This window comes from Accipiter gentilis, chromosome 31 (assembly GCF_929443795.1).
Source record: "Accipiter gentilis chromosome 31, bAccGen1.1, whole genome shotgun sequence".
Classification (NCBI taxonomy): domain Eukaryota; kingdom Metazoa; phylum Chordata; class Aves; order Accipitriformes; family Accipitridae; genus Astur; species Astur gentilis.
In genome coordinates, this window is record NC_064910.1 from 19,131,977 (window position 1) to 19,154,349 (window position 22,373).

The 22,373-nt window shown below is 41.2% G+C and overlaps 1 protein-coding gene across 3 annotated transcripts in view; it reads right to left on the reverse strand.

Moving 5' to 3' along the window:
- GEMIN8 (gem nuclear organelle associated protein 8) overlaps positions 1–13,819 on the reverse strand; it is a 29,813-nt gene extending 15,994 nt beyond the window's left edge. Inside the window, exons 1-4 of one of the 3 annotated variants that reach the window (XM_049834196.1) lie at positions 13,665–13,819; positions 12,747–12,798; positions 9,077–9,113; positions 5,900–6,326 (exon numbers count right to left, since the gene is read on the reverse strand). In XM_049834196.1, the coding sequence (XP_049690153.1) occupies positions 5,900–6,326; positions 9,077–9,079 (430 nt within the window). In that variant the 5' untranslated portion in view covers positions 9,080–9,113; positions 12,747–12,798; positions 13,665–13,819. Of the gene's footprint in view, positions 1–5,899; positions 6,327–9,076; positions 9,114–12,746; positions 12,799–13,466; positions 13,621–13,664 lie in introns of those variants that run through there. The other 2 variants (XM_049834197.1, XM_049834198.1) reach the window with 2 other exon arrangements.
- Positions 13,820–22,373: the final 8,554 nt, after the last annotated feature.

A 22,373-nucleotide genomic window follows, 5' to 3' on the forward strand; every position in this document is an offset into this window, starting at 1 on the left:
TCTACACTACAGTTACACTGAACCACATGAGCTTCTTTTCCCATGCTCCTAGCTATAAACCTGCTATAACTCAAATACCAGTAACTTCACAGCAAGCTTAGGAAGAACTGAGCCCAGTACAGCTGCTGGCAGACAGGGAAGCAGCATCCCAGGCCCTGGCTCCACCTGACTATCCAGGCTGCACGCATGGGAGCGTGTTCCACAGCATCCTCAGGTACCACCTAGGAGCTGAAACCCAGGGCATCCCTTAGCAGCAAAACAAGCCTGGCCCTGCACTTACATACTTTCAGGGGTTGCCAATGCTGCCAAAGAGTCTCAGCCTGAGGCACATAACAAATAAGAAGGACTTGACATACAATTTCCAGTTCTATATATTAACCTTCACACAACTCTCCTGAGCATGCAGTAGAGGATATCTGTTTCTGACTGTATCTGGTCCAGTGATACAGAAAGTGCACTCTTTCCTCAGCAGCACCTCAAGCCTTCTAGTGTCCCTCTCCCATTAATTCCTGTAGCAGCAAAGTACACATGTACAGCATAACGTCCATTCATTGCAAAATGTGTTGGGATTGATAGGCCAGACATAGCTCCACATAGCAAAGCTATACATTCTTCTAAGCTCAGATTCTGTTTCTAGTATCTTGAGTTTCAAGGACATTTTCCTGACTATCACATATTCTAGGAATGGATGTGTTCCCAAATTGATACACTTAGTACAAAGACAACCTTGTCTGTTATGAAACAGATATAAAACTGTGCCCAACTGTTGCTCTCCAAACACAATTCTGACCCTCTATTTTCGCAAGTACAGATTAGTTTTCAATATTGAAAGAGGGAAAATTGCGACACTTTTTCTTGTTTCTCTAGCAAGAAGGCATTTTCTCAGCTGTTGTCTTCCAGTACCAAATAACACTGCCTCTACATTGGATACAGTGTGTGCACTTGAGAAGATTCTGCTGCTATACAGTAAAAGGTTTAATCATCAAGAGCAGAGATGTGGTACAAAAGGAGAGCCTTTCACATTTTTCCTTCAGTTCACAAAAGGACACGCTTCAAAAGCATCTCTCAAGCACCCGCACGTATTGCAGAGAGCACTCTTATTTCACAGGCATTTCTCAGAAGCTTCAGCAATTCAACTTCTAAAGAGAGTGGTAGAAGTTCATGTGACAACAAGGCTGACGAAGCCAAGGAAGTTGAGCCGGTATTTTTAAGTTCACCATCCACACTGTTTTGACAGTTTAGGGTAGGGAAGAAGAAACAAAAAAGATGCTGGTGACCAAAAGTAAAAATCTGAACTACAGTCTGGTGGAGAAAAAGATAGACGAAGAACAGGGAGAAGCATTTACCAAAAGTGAAGGAAAGGAAAACACAGAGGCAAAAAACCTGCATCAAAGTCCAAAGAAGCACATAGGCCTTAAACAAAACCAAAAGCTTCATGGATCTGGTACTATTCAAACAAGTTTCAAAACATGGAAAATTCTATTACTCCCTCTTCATGGAAGAGGCAGTGGCAACTGTCATCTTTCAGAGAAAAAGAAACCTGAGGTAAAAAAACCCTACACATTTGAAACAAACATCTTCATTCACCATTTCCTTTCAATTTTTTTAAAAGGTTTTCCATCTAGCATGAAAATTTTAAGTTGAGACAACATTATTTTGGGAAAAGCTGGAGGGTATGTGTGTGCAATACAAACAGAGGCTTTAATGGAAAAAACTAGCATTAACAATTGACAGACTATTATCCTTCAGTAATGAACAGACATGATGGTACTTTCCTTTCCTTTTCTTTGTTTTTAAATAAAGGACACTGTCTCATTGCCTGTTGACTACTACAGAATGGTTCTGAATATACTTGCAATGCCTTATTCACTCAATTACAGTAGTCATTTTCTCTTACATGTAAAAAGGGAACAAAGAAAAACTGCATAAGGACAAACTACATGTTTCAAAGGCTAAATCTGGAAGTGTAATAAATATGTGCCATTAGACAATTTACAGAACTGTTAGGCTTGCGAATCTTCCTTTCTTCATTTTTGTCCTTTTAATTCTTGCAAATATAAAAAAGCAACTTACTGTATTCTGTCCTTTACATCTAGCATGCTTGTCCAATTCAGTACACTACCTAGGTCTGACAGGTATGGTAATGCAGAAAAATAACTACATCCTTTTCAACAGCCAGAGGGAAGACTTTTAAATGCAACTAAAAACATCCCCAAGAAGCACAGTATATTAGGATCACCAGTCACATGAAGAACCAGAACAACAGACTAGCCTGACAAGAAAACCCCCTAAAAAATAGAATCACTAGATAATTATGATTGCATATGAAGAAACAACTGAAGAGGGAAGATATTAAAACTGTCAGTAAGGCATTTTAACCAAAGGCACCATATATCTAGAATACAAGATAAGTTTGTAGTGCATTAATAGGTCTGAGTTCATACAGCCTCAGCAAAATGCTGCTCACAATTACTTCAGGGCATTCCAGGAACACATAACTTGACTGCAACACAACACGAATATAAAAACTAGTAAGAATTTGACGTGAATTCAAAGACCAAAAAAAGAGATTGTTTTAAAAGAGGTTGTTTGTGAACAACTGTATCACTGCTGAAGTGTTAAATCATGCAGCAAGGCTCAGAGTTTGCCAGTTTCAAAGGCTTTACTGTGCAAGTCAGCCCACCTCTGCAAATGCCCACTGTGAAACCAAAACCAAAAAAAAAAAAAAAATCACTAAAGAAGTTACAAATATGCTTGTTCTTCAAGTTTGTGGCAGTTACCAAAATATGGAATAAACCTGAAGTTTTCTTTTTTTGCTAGTCTGATATGATGGCTTGCTTATCTTTGAAACTTTTTGTAATTAGCATTAATGCTTGTATATCACCATCCAGACACAAATGCCTTTCCCACCTACATCTCAGGCCTATTTAAGTCTTCCACAGTTAAAATTTGCAAGATTTTATCCTCTGATGTCTGTGATCACATTTATCTTCAGCAGACTCTAGATGAGGCATTAGAAGTGAAGAGTCTGACATCACCTAGGATTCATTTTAGTCCACCTGATTACCCTTCTACATGTTGATGAGACGTGGATCATGTGTGGGAACCACCTATATCTTTCTCGGTAAATCAAGACTCTCATTATGCATGTCCAAAATAGCTGCATTAATGCTGCACAGTCTTTCCTAATTTTGCAGGGCTTGAAAAACACCAGACTAATGGAAGTCACCCTTCACAAAGATAAATCAGACCTCCACCCTCTGTACTAATATTGACTTACTTATGTGCCAACTTCCCCTTTTTATTTGTCCCCTTGCTCTTCTTTTCCCATATGTCTCCTACTTCAGTAAGTTGCCAATAAACATATATAAAACTCCTGCATAGCATTCATTTTAAAAGAAGAGCAAGCCAGGTGTCTTCTCCCAAGTGTGTAACAAGGTGCAGGGGTCAAAGGCTGTGAACTCCACCTGGAGCCCCTTATTTATGCCAGAGAAAGAAAACATGAGACCCAGCCTTACCCTTAATGTTCCCTAACAGCTGCCTTATAGTTCAATTGATCATCAAGGTCACTATTGGTATTCTGCTTTGACATACCCATTCTCTTTCAGTTTACAGAAAATTTAAAACTCTTACCTCAACATTACAAATGTCTCTTCCAGACACGGATACCTAAATATCAGACATTCAGCTTTATAGTGTCCAACTTGCCCTACAAATCTGATCCTAAGGTGGGGGGGGAAGACAGTCCAGAACATACAGTTTGGGATTAAAAGGAAAAGGCATCAGAGAGGAAATACTTAAGTAACTGCAGGTTTCTTCTGTGGATGCATTATCTCCATCGTCTTGAGCATCGATACAGAACGACTATCATTCTTCAGCACAGTATGAAAGATATAACATGATAGCATCATTATGGATCACAGCTTAATGAACCCCTAAATTTCATTTTGTTCAGAAACAGCATCCAGGAAAATTAGTAACACTACCTCCTGAAGTAGAGTGGTACTGCCTTCAACACAGTCTCCATACCAGCTCATTTCCACACCATCAGGAAAACAATGATTTTCCCTTCCTCCTGCTGCCTGTGTTTCTTCTTTTGAGAAACTTCAACAGAATTAAAAATTTATTCTGTTTTCCTTTTCCCCAACTGCACAAGAAAAAATCATTTCTGAACCAAGATCATACTGTATTTTTAATTACTCACAAAATTAGCATTTAGATAGCACCCAAGAGTTCTGTGGCACTTTTAAATTTCAATTAAATCAAGTACTTGCTTTCTTTTTCATGCTTTGAGGAATTACAGATGATTATTATTACTATCCTCACTTTATCAGGGAAACTACTAAAGAAAGTGAGGCGTGCAGTAGGTAAAGACCAGATTCTGCTTAAACTTGCATGAAGATCTGGAATCGTGCTGCTGAAGTGACTGGAGTTACACTTACGCAGAACTAGACTAGTACATGGCACACAGCAGAGACCTAATTATTCCAAAAGGCTCCAAGTACCACTGTGGTGGAAAGAACAAAAGTAAAATCTGTGTTCCGAGTCACAAACCTCTTCCCAATTCACCTGCTCATCGTAAAGAATCAAATCATATTTTTAGCAAGAGCAGCCAGCAAGGGGTCAGGAAGAGATTAAATAGCTATACCAAGGTCATATAGGATATTTGCAACAGAGAACAACTCTGAGCCCAGATTTCCCAATTTCCAGGATACCACTTTAATCACTTGCATACCTTAAAACACTACTAACCATAAAGACAAAATAAATCCAAAGAAAATGTACTGCATTTCCAGAAGCAGCTGAGCATCTTAAAGCATCCTGTACCTCACCAAAGGAACATTTCAGAGAACACCAAGCTGATTCTGCAAAAGCATGATGAGAAAGGAATGCATGTCAGGTACCACCACCAAGCTCCTTAACTCACTTTCCTCTGCTAACTAGATCAACTGTGCATCACACTGATGGGAAGTGTGAAGTTAGGCTGAGGTGTTTCAGCTCACCAGATACCCTCTGATCAGAGAACTTAAAATAACACAGTTTTTCTCTCTCTCTCCCAACCACTGCCTTTATTCTGCATCTTTAAAACATCTCCCTCTTTCAGAGAAGGCAGAGAAAGCTCTATTATACATTTATTCTGGGTATTTCCTGTTGGAGTCATGTGGGAAAAGTTATTTTCATCATGCTGCTTTTTTAAAACAGATAATAAATCTGCCTACAACATTTGTATGTGTAGTAAAGTGTCAATAAAGTACAACATGATCTTCTATTTCTTTTAAGGATTCCAAAGAAACAAAAATGATCAATACCTCTGAGGATCAAGACCTGAGAAAAATCTTAAGTCTTTGGCTTATATTCCCGGCTTAAGGACTTGGGTCCAGATCAAGATGCAAAACAAAGAGAAACGTGTGGTATAGTACAGAATGAAGACTACCCTAGGGATGCAAGGGGAGAAGAAAAAGGTCATGAAATTTTGCTGTTGGGTTAGCTAAAGAATAACAAACAAAATGGCTGCTCCATGTTATAAAATACGTTGAGGCTTACTCTAGGGTTCAGTGATGTAGTAAAGCACTTCCTCTGTGTTCCCCTTTCAGACATACAGCATGTTAGCAAGATTTAACTGTAAAAATTCTGGGGTTTTTCCTTTGGCACTAAAAATGAATATTGTCTTCTGGACAAATGTGTTATTCTCTCTCTCTCTTACCAAAAAACCTTCAAACATTTTCTGAGACTTATTTCTAATGAATGGTGCTTAAGTGTACCCATCAGTTTTGCCTACTTCATTCTGTTTGCCTTGCTCACTTGCAGTGCCTCTTTCTGTGAATTCTTACAAAACCTGTAAAAGTTGAAGCCATCCATCACCCAATCTTATGTACCAGAAAACACAGAATGGACTTACGCAGTTCTTCCCGGTGCCTCTCTGTCTGTGCAAAAAACTGGCGAAGCTCTTCTGTGATCTCCATGTTACTCAAGTCATATTCTATCTCCCCTTCAGACTCAGAGTCCTCCTCCATTTTGGCATCCCTGTCATCATCCTCCCTCCCTCGGTGTGCATCTGCGTACTGCTGAGCTCCCCTATGGTATGGAGCTCTGCCATGGGGGCTATAGCTGGAAGAATAGTTTGGGGTACATGGGAGATCATTCCCATCCCAATCTGAGTAGCGGCTACTTGGTGAGGCTGCAGAAGGATGCCACGGTAGGTGATAAAAGGATTCCATGGCTTTCCTGTAGGCTTTCTGGTGTCTACGCATCCAGCGCATGGCTAAGTCATAGTGCTTCCAGTATCTTGCATACACTTGCTGAGAATACCACGGCTCAGTGTCTTCCTGTGGCCAAAACATGGGGGAGAAGGAAAGAACACCAAAAAAAAAAAAAAAAAGAGAAAACAAATGGTAATGGAGGGGAGAAACACTGTAAATGCGAGCACAAAGCTTGCCTTTTAATTATTAGTCATCCTTTTCCTATGATAAACCATATAGATCTGAAAGAGGACAAGTACTAACACAGTGCAAGTACAATACACTTCATTACTCTTACAAGATATTGTTTTTGCATCCACACAACTACCAGTGAAGAATTAGCAACAGAGAAGTTGTAGTGTCCAGAAGGTATTTTCCAAGTGTTCATGCAGTTCTTTTCAGTTCCTTCTAGGGGCTATGCTGTGTGGATATATTCCACAACTCCTTAGCTGCTCATGCGAGTTCTAAGAACTGAATCATTCCAAGGTGTATGTATTACAACCTACACCTGATTTCCAAATCCGCAGACAGAAAACACAAGAGATTAAAATTCCTCCATATTAAACAAAGGCATTCGTTTTATCCAGTAACATATTTCCTCCATCTGCCTGCCAAAATAAGTTTCTCAGAAAAGGTCAAATGGCAATTCAGCCAAGTTCATATATCCATCATGGCCTCGATCAAAAACAAGATTGTATTTAGCCAAGTGCAAGCTGCCAGTAAATCTCCCTTTTGTACTCATCAGCAACCAACATATGAAAAGGGGTAATAAAGTACCACTGATAAAGCACACAGAAAAATAGTTCTATAGAACGAAACATACTGTAACACACCTTCTCCCATCTTTTAGCTAATCTGTTTTCCTAAAAAAACAGTTTAATGCTGTTCAGATTTCACCAGCAACTACAAAGCTCCACAGTTCCCCTAGCCTTAAGTGCCCTGCCTGCAGGCCATTTCATCTCCCTCATCCTACTCTCAAAAAGAAGGGATAATAGAGGATCTTAAAAGAAGGCCATAAAGTAAACCAGAGCCTAGAACAAGTAAAATAAATAGCAAATGTTTTTTTCTTTCCTCCAGATCTTAATTTCCATAGAAAATATTTTATCTGGGCCAAAACAGAATGCTTGTACTTTAAATTGGAAGAATTTTAATTAAGCCACCTTTTGGCAAACACTCAAAGCTACAGCAAGATTAGCTGAGGTTTTCAGAGATGAATGTGACATTTACAGTCCTTTATTAGGTTGTTGTTTTTTTTTTTTAAAAAAGGGCATAGAAGACAAAAATCTTTCTTTAAGCATGTTTTCTTGATCTGCACTGGCACCATTCCGTAGCCTTAAAAGAATGATTTTCTGGGAAAAAAAAAATATCCCTAAACAAAACAGAGAAAACAAACCTAAGAAAAACTTTCCATTTAATGCTAACAATATCAAGAGAGGTTAACTGCATTTACTTACATTTGTTTTCACTTTCTGATTCTCAGGCAATAATGCAAATGCTAGACAGTTTGGAATAATACTTTTAACTCTCATGTTTCCCTTCTTTCTGCAAAATTGAGCCCATTATCCCATAAGAGATCTATAAATGCTATCACTTTTTAAGGTCATTGGTAAGTGCTCTCAGAAGCGAAATACCTCCGGCTAATAGAGTCCATAAAGAAAACCCACCACAATAAATCTGCATTCCTTAATACATTCCTGATCAAAAACTGCACCCTATTTATGAAGGGCTGTGGGGGTCAGCTATGTGATTTAGAAGTCCAGACAAATTATCTTTCCTCAAAAGTAACAATTCATGGAGGTGAAACTTCACTCTGATTCTCCTCTTGGTCTAACATTGCGCTGCTACAAGACCATGCATTTCAAAATATTTATTCCTAAAATGAGCGGGTGCAAGAAAAGCATCTGCCTTCCATATGGTATTTCTTCATCCTTTATCATCCAACCACCTAAAAGCTAGGATGAACAATGTTTTATTTACTGTTCTTTCTTTGCTTAAGATTGTCACACTGACTCCTCATCCTTCAGCAGTCAGATAAGAATGTCCTCTTGTCAAGTCTGATACATTCACAGGTTACTTCTAGAACATTTTGTCTATTTTTTCCACTACTTAAAAATCCAGTTTTGAAACATCATGAAGCTTGACAAAAGCAGGTATCTCCTACATTCTATGTATTTCCGAAGTAGACAACATATTCTTTTAAAGCTCAAAAATTATCTCCAGTTCTTCTAAAATGTTTCTAAAAAGGGCCTTCATGACTTTACTGAAAGCTCTGGAATCCAGCTGGCCGATTTGTCTAGCTGACTAGCTCCAGTTGTTAATTTAGGGGAAAGGAAGACAAAAAGCCAGTTCATGTAGACAGAACTGTGATGCTGGTGCTTGTCCAACTACTTTTTGTGGCTTTTTTGTTGAAAATGACCCTTGAAAATCCATTTTACATTTGAATTTTAAAAGTACATCTGTTAAAAAAGAAATACAGAAATGTTTTATATTGGGGTGGAAAAGGGAAAGGAACACTTTAAAGTTTAACTGAGTTCTATGTCTGTGCTTTTTCAGCTGTGGAATAAATGGAAATGAGATTTCCTCAAGGAAACAAAAGCTATAAATCTAAGGCAAATGATCAGAGTCCTCTGTTATTTTCCTGTTATGTCTCTGGAGTCTTCCCAGGAGTAGACAAATCATTCACTGTTGTAACATGAATTCTATTTTCAAAGCAATTTAGCTACTTTCACATCTAATTTTTACATGTCTGCACTGACAGTTCAATAAAAGTGTTTATACGCAATTTCTATATAAAATGTGACTAAGTTATCACATAGAAACCCATGAAGACCGCTTACCATCTCTTGTGGAGTTTGTTCTGGTGATCAAGGTGAACTAGAAAAGAAAACAATAGTTTTTAATACACAAAAATATATGTATTAAGATGGTCACAAGCACTGAATATATTTTTGTTAAAACTTGAGTACTATTGCTTACAGCTATCAAATATCCCTCCTCTATTGTGGCTAGTTGAAGTCTCTTATTTATAGTTTTTGTTTGGCATCAGTAAAAATCCCATTCCTTAAAATTCCACACTACAATAAGAAGGTTAAAAGGGAGCCTTCTACACCAAGCAGCCTAAAAAGCTGTGAGTGAACAGGGTTTTTTTCCCCATTACCCTTTTCTATTTTCTCTCACCCTTCTACAACCTTGACTTTCCAACTTAATGCCAAACAAAAGTCATAAACTTAAATGAAACGCACTGTTCTCACTTTTTAGTGGTGTCTGCACAGAGACATCTATAAAAGGAGCAATTACCATAAAATGATTAAACCCATCTTGACTCCATTCAAGTAGTAGGGTTTCTGTTTAAACCTATGGTACACTTATAACCACATACAATCCCTTCTTTCACTTTATTTCTCTTTTTTTTTTTTTTCTTCCCCTGAGATCTGATCCTGCCTCCCATAAAGAAAACACATGCCAATTCAGGCTGCAATCACATTTTAAATGTGAGGAAAAGGCTAAAGAGGGGCAACTGGAGGGGGTAGGGTGGGGCGCGGAGAACAAGGTACCTATAACCACCAGGCAGGATTTACAATTACCATCATTTTCAGTGTGATTTACCAGCATGAATCACTGAGAAATATTCTGAATCCCCTCCCTACTTGACAATTATTTTATTACATTAAGACGCTAGCTGCTTCATCCACATACTTCTCCTGACACTCACCCTCAACTTGAACTTTGTTAGGCAAGTGCCAGTGAAAGGTAACAGAAACTTAGCACACTAAACTACCACTGCTACCCCTAAGACATGGTCAAATGCTATTCCCAGCAACACTAGAATACAGCTTAAGACAGCACTTACAACTGTTTCAGATTTATACCAGCATAAAACTAGGATTTTTCAAAATGCATATGAATACAGTATGTATACCAGTTGTGTTCTCCCTCATATTTAACGATGCTGATAAAACAGCAACCTTTTGCCTAAGACAAGCCATATTGTGTGAAAAGAAAAAGGGGATGGGCCACATTCAAAGAAAATGCTAATCATGCAGCTACCACAAAGGCAAATTAGCGTCCTTTGCAAAGCCTACGCTAAGCTCAAACCCATAAACCCTTGGTCATACCAACATACCTACAAGAAGTCCTACCTACATAGAGGAGCAGTCCCATTGCAATCAATGGGATGACTCATGCAAGCAAAGATTGCAGGATCAGGCATCAGGCAACCAAAGTGTGTGAGCTCATTGTATTCTCTCCTGCCTGCTTGGAGGAAGAAGAAAACCTAGCGCTGAGGTCACTGTAAAACACTGCGGTGACTTGTAACACTTGAAACCCACACATACATAAAAGACTCCTGGGTTATCCCTCTTTGTTCATTTCAAACATCTCATTTCCCACGCTAGCCCTTCAAAACTTTTATCTCCATTCCCATGACATACACATCTGGATACTGTCAAGGTTGCCATAACGTCTTGTTCTCATACTTAAAAACCTAAGTCCATCATAGCCAATTCTTCCATTTTCTACTTCAGGAAAAGTATGTGTATTTCATTTTCATGTTGACTCTAATTCCTACATGATGAAAGATTCTCTGAACTAGCTTCAGCACAAACAGAAATCAGGTTCAGAGCTTAATGTAAATACACTTTTTAAAGCAGTAAGTGGTGAAGTCTGATACTTTATTATTAATATGCAACATGTACATATGCTCTCTGAAGGGAAAGGAGGGGAAAAACCCTGGCAAAACTATCCAACTATATTAGTTTACCAAATATGAAAAAGCTGTTTTGCCAAACACAGAAACTTTAATTATTTTAATAAATTATTCATGAAACATTAGATTACAAATATAAAGCAGAGCATAACAATGTTGCAAGCCAGGGCACTAAATTACCGATGAGTTTGTTTTGTTTTCAGCTGAATCTGTCTTCCAAAAAAGCCTACATAAAATTGAAACATGACAAGAAGCAGAAAATAAATGTGATAACTCTACTTCTATAATTTATACTTTTAAAAATAAAATATGAAAGCAACTGAACATCTGAAACTCACCAGCAAATGCAGAATTTAAAATGAGGAAGAGATTTGTTTGCCTATGCTGACCATTAATGATGGAAAAGTTATTTTTTGATAAATGTTATTACACCCTTTTCTCAGTTTTAAAATATTTCTTCACTCATGATTAAATATGGACATACTCCCTTTCATCAAAACATGCCTATCTCCTTACCAACTCGAGGCAAGTAAGCATTAGTAAAAATAAATAAATCTGATCAAAGCAATGACAGCATTTAATTCCACTGGAGTGCAAAGAAGTTGAGACAATGTCTATCATACTGTGAGACACAACCACGAAATACCGTTTTTTATAACTTTGTAATGTAATTCACACCCTGGGAGCTAAGCCCCTCTAGTGGCGTGCTGGATATAGTGCTGCTGTATGGGAGGCGACCGGTACAGCTCAGAAAGACCAATGGGGGATTAAGCAGGGTTTGACTTTATTCAGAAGACTGATGAGCACAAGATTAATTAACCTGTTGCATGGTACTGAGGTAAAAAAATAAGATGTTATTAAATGAAGATGAAAATTCAATAAATTCAGCAGAGTTAAAAAAAAATCAAAAATATATAAAGCCTTCCTGAAAAAAGCAAGCTATGTTTAAGTCAGAAATGCCCAAAACAACAGACAGCTGACCACATCCTTCACCCACTGCTGCTTTTGTCCCTGCTCCTTTAGTCTGTGAGAATTGCCTTCTTCAGTCAGGCCAGAGATGTCCCTAACTCAGTATCTGGTTTCTGGCAATAGGTAGGAAGAGATGCTCAGTAAAATATAACACTAGAGTACGCGTACAGGATTTACTGTTCCAGGTACATTTCTCCCGATTGCAACAAGTGGCAGTTCAGATACTTTGTTTAGCTCCTTTGTTTAGCTCCAAACTGGTTTTGGCATTTAAAGCCACAATGTGCCATTTCTCTGAACCCATGAATACCAAGTGTTTTCACGACATCCCATGTCAGTAAGTTTCACAGTTTAAGGTGTTAAACATCAATTTTGAACTCACCCAACTACATACTCCAAAAATATCTGAAGAGTTCAGTAAGAAAAGCATACCATGTAACATCAATGGCGTGCATCTTCCTACAAACACCTACTTTATTTTATACTTCTAATGCTCACTCTTGCTGCAGAATTACCACCAGAAGAGGGAAATGTCTGAAAAGTGTTTTGACACTCTGTGCTTCAGACTAATACTGTGCACTGCTGGTGTATGACGTTAACTTTAATACCAAAGCGCCCTAGTTCCAGTCACGCAGAAATATAAGCCTGTGATTGCTGAAGCAGTTGGCAGTACAAGTTATATCCCTCAAAAAGAAGAAAGGGTAAAAATTCCCAACACTATACACTGCATTCTTGTTTGTGAATGGCTGCAAATACAAGACCTGACCGGCACTCAGGATACAGTTATGGCTGCTCTTCATCCCAACAGGAGAGTCAGTTGAGCTATGAAGACCTACCTACCACTACGATGTCTTCACACCAATGTCCTTACGCAAATAGTAGTAATTCCTGCAAACGGAAGGGAAACAACTTACACGTAAGACAAAACTACGTTCACTGCAGAGACAATCCACATTTAACTAGCGGTTATGCAAAAAAAGCATGCAGATCAAACTTTAGAATGTGTTACGGCTCTCTTGACGCGAGCAGAGCCTGAGACAGTGTAGCCCTCTGCTGCTCCCAAACCCAGGGTCTTTCTTTCTCTGAGATCCAGGACACAAACCCAAAAGCTATTTGGGCCAAAAATCAGAGGTCAACAGTGAAGCGCTAAAAGTTGTACAATTATTATTAGCTCCAGTTAGCTTATGGTTTATATATGGCTCGTCAGCTTAGTCATAAACGAGGAAACTTCTACGCTATTTATTTTGAAGGCAAAATTCACTTCCTGGTCTCACAGATGTGGTGCCCAGACTCTGGTCAGTGACTTTAAGGATCACAAAACCGATGAGCAGCTCTCGCCTCTGCCAAACAGGACAAACAATTAAATCTAAGGGCTGGCAGGAAGAGAAGCCCTTCTGCCCAAGCTCACCCCGGCCCCCAACCTGCAGAACACGGAGGACCTCCTCTCCGCCCGAGCTCCCGCACCCCGCCTCAAGCCGGAGGCCGACATTTTGCAGAGCAAAAGAAAAGGTAAAGCCCGGAGCCCGTTCGGCCGATTTGCGTGCCACGAACATCACCTTTCCGCCCCTGCCAGGCGCCCGGGCTCCACAAAACAAAACTCCCTCCCGAGCTGTTCGCCTTCCCGCTCACGCTACCGCTCGCCCCGGCTGTCCGCCCTCCTCCCTCCCTCCCTCCCTCCCTCATCCGTCCGGCCGCGGCCCAGCGAGGCGGGAGGCCTGGACCGCAGCCTGCGCAGAGCGGATCCCCGCACCCACCCGGACAGCCCGTGGCTCCACTGGGCGAGGGGAGCCGAGGGGAACCGAGGGGAGCTGAGGGGAGCCGAGAGGGGCCACCTCCGGTGCCGTCTCCCTCCCTCCTTTCCGGCCAAGACGAGCGGAGCGCGGCAAGCGGCGCTTCCGCCCGCCGCTTCCGCCCGGCCCCTCCTCAGTCCCGCGGCGCCATCTTGTGGGGCTGAGGGGAGACGCCGGCGGGGACCCGGCTCCCCGGGGGCGGTCGGGGGTTCCCGACACCGCAAGCGTGTTTTTCGGGGAGGGGGCTGCCCCACGTAGCCCCCTGCCCCTCTCAGAGAGGGTGGTGCGAACTCCTACTGTCCCGTTTGCCCCCTCGGTACCTCCTCCAGTCCCAGAGCATGTACACTTCTTAACAAGGTGAATTGTTACTCGGAGCCTGGGCATGCTGCGATGGGTGGCAGTGTGATACTTTATCCTCCGATTATTATTGCCCCTTCCCCCCCCCCCCCCCCAATTAATTTCTAAATTTTCTGTTCAGGTTCGGCACCACTACTTAACTAGTATTTTCAAGGGACTGTGTGTGAGCAGCCCGTTGGGGCCTGTTACGGCCAGTGGAGCAGGGAGTGCTTTTTCCCTTATGTAGCATTTTACCCTATCTATGTTAAATTTGCCTGCTGTTACCTGGTGCTGTAATGTTCTGTGTTTCTTCATGGTCGCATGAAGAGCACAGTAACCTCACCAGACGGTGCACCCCATCATCCGTGCCCTTCTCCGGACAGCTCGTGGATGGGCTCTGCAGCACGAGCATGCCTCCCACCACTCATACTGGCAGGGAGGGCTCCCCTGGGGCTCCTCTCTCACCGCCAGAGCTAATGGTTATTTCTCTCTACTTTCCTCGTTTTTAACTAATACTTCCAGTACAAGAAACTCACATTTTGTTCCCATTTTTCAGCTCTCCTGGTGTTCTTACTGCCCTAGCTGCTTGCCTGCCGAAAATCCCAGCAGACCACCGTATCAAGACAATTTCCCTTTGTTACCTGCTTGAATTAAAAACTCCATTGCGAAACATTTCACTTTAAAAAACACATATATTGAGTCTCCTTCATAGGGCAAATTTCTACATTTATCTCCCATATATCTAATCAAGTTATTCTTTGAAATAATTTCTCCTAATTTGCCTGGTATGGGCATCAGATTTAATAGTTCATAAGGTCTTCATATGTTTTTATCAACCTGTTTTACTAATGTCAAGTTGGATACCTTGTGCTCTTGTACTAAGAACTTTAACTGATGCAACTGTTGATACTTGAGTTCAAGATAATTCAGGATTAATTCAGTTTTGTGTTCCTTTCAGAACTCTTGGGGAAATACTCTGGCCCTGCAGATCTGCTGTTGCTAAATTTCTCTGTTTTGTCACCTGCTCTACAAACACTTAAGATGAGAGAGATCCTCTAATGCACCTCTCAAGATGCTAGCATAGGAACTTCTCCAAGTTTCTCTGTTGAATACAGGTGCAAAAAACCCCCAAACCCCAACAAACCAACTTACTAGCCAAACCTTCTGAATGTTCAAATCAGAACAGGCAGCAGTAAGGCCCAGCAAGTCAAGACATGAATCAATCCCTTTTTTATTGCTGTTGTATCCTTTACCCAGTATACTGTTCCTTCCCAAGATCATTCTGATTATGTTTATGGCTCCTGCAACAGCAACAATGGACCAGTTCACATACCTATCACTTTGAATTGTCTAATCAATCATACTTATAGTGGATAGATCGAAAACAATTTGTATGTATGTACCGAATTTGATCACCTTCCCACCGAGCTGCATGGCAGTGCAGTTGCTGGTCATCACGTTAAGATGTACATTTTTTCATGAACAGCATTTGGATAATACCATTATATCTGATCTCTTCAGATAATTATAGACAAAATTGGACATTGCTTTATTTGCTATCATGGGTATAAAATCTCAGATTTGAATAAGTATACACTTTCCTGCAGTGGTTTACTGCTTTAGCACAAATATGGTAGGAGTGCTAAAGCCAATGGTAGTCTGGCAATGATGGCCTTGCAGTAAAACACTCGAGTTTAATTGTAAGAAGTAAATATACTGAATGTTCTCAGCATATTAAGATCAGTAAATCATGCCTCTTAAAAAGCTGGTGGCTTCTTCATCATCTTTGCACTCTTTTCCTCCAGCTAGTGTGTCACCGTAAGGTTTCCTATGGGAGTTAGCCTGTCAGAGACTGGAGGAGTTAAAGTCTCAAACATTGTGGTGGGGCAAGTTCTGCGTAATGGCGGCCTCTGGAGAACAACGAACTCTGCCTAGCAACGAACCGAAGAAGTCGGTTGGCAGCAGGGCGCCGAGGGCGGGCCGGAGGGTGCGCGGTTCTGTGTTCTGATAGGCTGAGCAGGGCAGCTCACCATATATGGCCAAAGGCCGAAGAACGGTCGTACTTGCAGGGAGGGAGAAGTTCCTCCCCGAAGGAGCCCCGAGCCCACCGACCCATTTCCCGAAGGTTCTGGAAGCACAAATTGCCTATGAACCCTAATTAGCCTAACGAGTTCGAGTGCGCGCCTGAAGGAGGGGCAAGGAGGTGATAAAAGGACACGAACTGAAGCCCCAGGTGCGTGTGCCTGCTGGAGTTGGACTTCTGGGCTGACTGGGCCCTTCGGCTGACTGGACCAACGCTGGACCCAGGACCGGTGACGTCTTTCTTTTCTCTCTCTTTTTTTGGTAATCTCTACACCTCATCCATCTTGGCATAAACCGTTGACCAAGTCTGGGACTAGGAGTGGATCTGGCTGCACCTTGGCCCCTTTCTGAGAGGGAGTCTAGAAAGCAGGGGGGTCCGCTCTGAACCTCGGGACTGAACAGGAGGGCTCTCCTTATTGTCTTCCCTGAACTGATCCCCAAATAAGCAAGGCCTGTATATTTGTATATTTTTGTATATATACAAATTTAAGTATATATTTGATGATGTATGGGTTACCACATTACACAGTTTACTGATGTAGTTTCACGCCAGTTTCTGTTGTGAGCTTACCAGTTTCTGTTGTATGCTATTTCTTGTTGTGAGCGAATAAAAGTTGAAGTTTGTGAGTTAAAGGATCCCTGCTGTTGTTTCACCTTAATCCTGACCTGGGAATCAGCAAACCTGAGTTGTACTGAGAAATTGGGATGTGACATAGCCACCTGTGTACAGCTGAGAAGCCTGGATACTACAGTGGACTTAAACTGTGGTCCTGTTCAGCCCCTGCATCACAAATGTTTTGTGATTTCCCTGTGTGTGGCCAAAAAATTTGTAGACACCCTGCCTGTCTCCAAGGCCAGGTGTATTATGGAATTGCCAGCCTGCTTTCTCTCATGAGCACCCAGTGCACTCAAAGACTCTTTCAGCTTTTCTTGCTCCCTTCTGATCTGTGTATTTTTATAGATAGAACTGTGTTGCTTTATGCTCGCACATTGCTGCCTGCTTTTACACATGGCAAACTGATGGCTGAGAAGTTGTGGACAGCAGAATATCTAGGTTAGTTTGGAGAGTCAGTAGGTTAAAGAAAGGTATTAGGCAAATCATACAAGGAGTATCAGTCATCAGGATACAGTTTCTGCCTTAGGAGATCCCTAAGAAAGAGCTGCTGTATGTTTGCCCTCTTCATTCCTGAGGACTCTGACACTGGCCACTCTCAGACAATGTAATGGACTGGATAGACCTTCAGTTGGACTCAGTGAAGTGATTCCTATGTTACATATATATTAAAAAGAAAGCATGCATTACTGTTGAACTGCTGTACTTTGTGTGGGAGAAAGGCATCAAGGCAAACTGCACAAAGGTATGATGTGTTGGTTCTATTAAGATCATTAATCTCAAGCAAAGACTTCAAGAAATGCATTACTGATGCTGCTGTGTAGATTTTGAAAATGCGATTGTGCTGTTCTTAGTTTTGTAATATTTCAGTTTAAAAGATGACTTTTTTGGGTAGTGTTACTTATTATGAAATGTATGTTCTCTTCGATCACTGCTTCCTATTTATTCCTGCCTTACTTGTGCATATTTGTGATTGCACAGTTACTGTCTGGAAGCACATAAAAAGTTATCTATCTTACAGGATATACACAAATATCACATTAAATGAACCTCTGATTATATGCATTTTGTAAGCAGTGAGATCAGTACTTTCTGCCTGCTGAAGGCTGATTTCTTTCTTCGTTTCACCTGATCACTTTCATTGTATCACTTGTGAAACAAAAGATTCAGAAAATACGTGATGCCAAAGAGCTGTGTTTTCCTTGGAAGCCTGTGTAGTTCTTCCATGTATTTTAAGTCTACCTTTTATCAGATGAGAAGGAGCAGGTTGGCAGAAAGGTTTGCTTTTAAAGGCAACTCCCTTACGTGGTCCCTCACAACCCAACAGTAGAGAAGGTCTCATGTTAATTCTTGATTTGTAAATCCTTTTCTTCTACACCCATGAAACATGAAAAATGTGAACTGGGTTTAGAATGCAAGTGAGTACCCGTGCAATTTTTTTCCGAAAGCTAACGCTGGTGAGGAATGAGTGGCTCCTGTTGATTCCAGTGTGAGATCTTCCCTCCCAGGTTTGGGGCCAGAAGCATCACAGGGGAGGCTTGGTTTTATTGATCAGTTTTATCAGTGGTGTCCCATAATGCAGCATGTCCCTCTTGAACTACTTTCTCCCATGGCTGTGTTCCTTGCAGCTTTCAGTGTTGCTCCAATGGTTGAACATTAATCTCGAACTAGGCTGAAAATAAGGATGTTTCCTAGCAAGAGAATGAAATGTTAGAGTGGAACAGTTATTAGAGTAGGAAAATTTCCTCCTCAGAAACAGCATTTGCAGTTGTCAAGTCTAGACATCTTAGCATGTTAGCTACTCAGATTCATTAATTAGCCAATTAATTTAATTAACTTATGCTTTAAGAAGCAAGGAGCGTAATGACTGCAAGTTTGTAACAACAACAAAAAAAAGGTAGAAAGTTTAAATTTGCAACTGTCCTGGTTTCAGCTGGGACAGAGTTAATTTTCCTCCTTGTAGCTGGTATAGTGTTATGTTTTGGATTCAGCATGAGAAGAATGTTGTTAACAAACTGATATTTTCAGCTGTTGCCATGTAGCATTTAGACTAAGTCAAGGATCTTTAAGCTTCTCATGCCCAGCCAGCGAGAAGGGTGGAGGGGTGCAAGAAGTTGGGAGCAGAGACAGCCAGGACAGCTGACCCAAACTGGCCAAAGGGGTATTCCATACCATGTGACATCATGCCCAGTATACAAACTGGGGGGAGTTGGCCAGGGTAGGTGGTGGATTGCTGCTCGGGAACTAACTGGGCATTGGAGAGTGAGTGGTGAGCAACTGCATTGTGCATCACTTGTTTTGTATAGTCCAATCCTTTTATTGTTATTATTGTATTTTATTATTATTATTGTTTATTATTATTATGTTGTTCTGTTCTTTTAAATTGTCTTTATCTCAACCCGCAAGTTTTACTTGTTTTGATTCTCTCCCCCATCCCGCTGGGTGGGGCAGGAGTGAGCAAGCGGCTATGTGGTGCTTAGCTGCCAGCTGGGGTTAAACCATGACAGTGACATACTTTACTGTTTATATAAGGTGAAAAGAGCATTCTGGGCATCAGACCTGAAAGGGTGGTAGTTCCCAGCACAGAGAGGCGATGACAGGAAGTTGGAAATCAGTTAGTAACCTCTTTTTCTTGTACCACTGTTCAAGAAGTATACATCTGCACACCCAAATGTGTGGTTCTGTTAAACTTGTGCAAATTTGCATGTAGACCATTATTTTGCAAAAATTGTATTATTGTAGTGTTGCTGTACTGAGTTAAGCATAATCCAAAATAAGTCACCTTTAGAACTGTAGGCTAATTATTGACTGGCCAAAGTGTTGAAATTATTGACTCTACTTGTCCTTTGTTAAGACAAAATCATGTTTAACATTACATTATTTGTAGCAGATTTTCAACCATGATGCAAATTCTATTTTTGGATTAAAACAAATCCTGCTTAGGTCTAGATCTTGTATAATCTGAATCTAGAATTCATAAAATCTACAGGAAAAGATTGATGCCCCATTCTGGACTGTGTGTGTATTCATGTGGAGGAAACTACATGTGAGATTTCTCTTTCTTAACTTTAGCTTTCTGAGGAGGGAAAGGGACAGACGGCTGGAGGCAGGGGGGAGGGGGGAGGTAGAAACATCTTAAAGATAATTTTACTGCCAAAGAGAATGTGAACTGGAGCTGGACTTCTGGACCAAATGTCATCACTCTTATCCAGAATTAAATGTAGTTAATACCTTTCTTCTGTAGTACTTGTAGCTTCATTGTGTGTTCATACAAGTTAATGAATTAAAAATCAGCAGCACCTCTGAAGAGTTTCCCTGCTGGGTAAGGGGATAGTACTCCTTTTGCTGTCTTTCTGTGATTGCTTACAGTGTGACAGTGATCCCTACACCTGAGCTAGTAACTCTTCAGATCCCATTATAGCCATGGGCAAAGCAAAGTAATGCTTTTTGGGTGCTGTTCATCTGTTCTATGTTGGTTATGTACTTTGGGGTGAAATGAATCACACGCCCGAAGTGCTTGTTTCTTCCACTGATTTTCAAGGAAGCCTGAGGCAGTTCTCATGAGTTGCTCTTATCGCAGGTGTGCATGTTTAGCCAGATAAAGCCCACCGAGAAAAACAATAAAAGGGCAAAAAGTTGATAAAGGGAGATGTGGCAACACCGATTTTAAAAGATAAAACCCACCTAAGCCAATAGATGGCAGCATTGTAAATGGTAATGCAGGACCCCCTGCCTGAGACTGGTGCTGGCAAGTCGGAACTGGTTGCTCTGGAGGAGTAAAAGATCTGCCAAATAGCCCTGACTCGTGTACCTCTGGCTTGCTAAAATATGCTGTCTTCTCTTAGATTTCAGATGGCACAAAGTCTCCCTTTTTCATGAAGGCTAAGAAAGGGATCTTGTGCTGTCCAGATTTCCAGAGTCCAAAAAGCAAAAAAGGACTGAGCACTCACCTAATTCTTAAATATCTAGTTCTCAGTGCTTAACGCTGGAACATTTGGCATAGCAGCTTACAATGATTTAGATCAGAATTTTATGTGGTAATTTCATGCGGTATATACACACAATAAAACATTATAATGATACATTTTCATCTTGTCTTTGAATTTTATTCTGTTGGTCTTTAGTAATTGGATTTATTTTATGTATCTTTGTTAATTTTGGCATTATTATATAGCAACAGCACTTGAAGTTTTTAATTAGGAAATACAGATGACATTATGCTGTTTCTCTTGTATAGAAAAAAACCGAAATTGTTTCACATTTGTCATCAGTTATTTTTAATTCAGAAAACTCATTAATTCTGTCAGATGTACTTTAAATGCAGGCAGTCAGCAGGTAAAGTGTGAAGAGGCCATAGTAGGAGTGAAGGCATCAGAAGATGTGGGCCAGGTTTTGATTCCTTTGCCCAAGGAGAGACCCAGTGTCCTGACTGGATCAGGAAAGAGTTGTGTAGCCAAACAGCTATGACCACAGTGGTGAGGGAGGGGACCAGGTCTCCTGGTAAATCCTGTGCTTGTTCTGTCTAGGTGGAATAGCTTCCATCCCATCAGCAATTCTCCTCTCTGCAGTGCTACTGTGTACAAAGCAAGTGTCTGTCTGATGTGAGCTCCTCACGCCTGAATGTGGCCCCAAGAAAGTTTGTTGAATCAAACTGCATGTGGGTTAAACTGGCACCATACCTGGCTTCATTATTCTCCTTCCCCTTCTGTGTTGTGTAACATTAACCAAGCCTCAAAAGATTCCCAAATGCATATGGGACACTGTCCTGGTTTTGTGTGGGATAGTTAACTTTCTTTCCAGTAGCTGGTATAATGTTATGTTTTGGATTCAGCATGAGAAGAATGTTGTTAACAAACTGATATTTTCAGCTGTTGCCATGTAGTGTTTAGACTAAGTCAAGGATCTTTCAGCTTCTTGTGCCCAGCCAGCAGGAAGGCTGGAGGGGCACAAGAAGTTGGGAGGGGACACAGCCAGGACAGCTGACCCAAACTGGGCAAAGGGTTATTCTATACCATGGGATGACATGCCCAGTATATAAACTGGGGGGGAGTTGGCCTGGGGGAGGATCGCTGCTTGGGAACTAACTGGGCATTGGAGAGTGAGTGGTGAGCAACTGCATTGTGCATCACTTGGTTTGTATATTCCAATCCTTTTATTGTTATTATCGTCATTAGTTTCTTCTTTTCTGTTCTGTGAAACTGTTCTTAACTTATGAGTTTTACCTTTTTCCTTTTGATTCTCTCCTCCATCCCACGGGGTTAGGGGGGAGTAAGTGAGCAGCTGCATGGCGCTTAGTTGCTGGCTGGGGTTAAACCATGACAGACGCACACATAGGTATACTGAAATACCAATAAGCCAATTGTATCCTGGGCTGCTCAAGGGAGGTGATTCTCCCCGACTCTGCTCTCATGAGACCCCACCTGGAGTACTGCATTCACTGGGGCTTCCAGCATAAGAAAGACATGGACCTGTTGGAGCGAGTCCAGAGGAGAGCCACAAAGATGATCAGAGGGCTGAAGCACCTCTCCTATGAAGACAGGCTGAGAGAGTTGAGGTTGTTCAGCCAGAGAAGAGAAGGCTCTGGGGAGCCCTTATAGTGGCCTTGCAGTACCTAAAGGGGCCCTACAAGAAAGCTGGAGAGG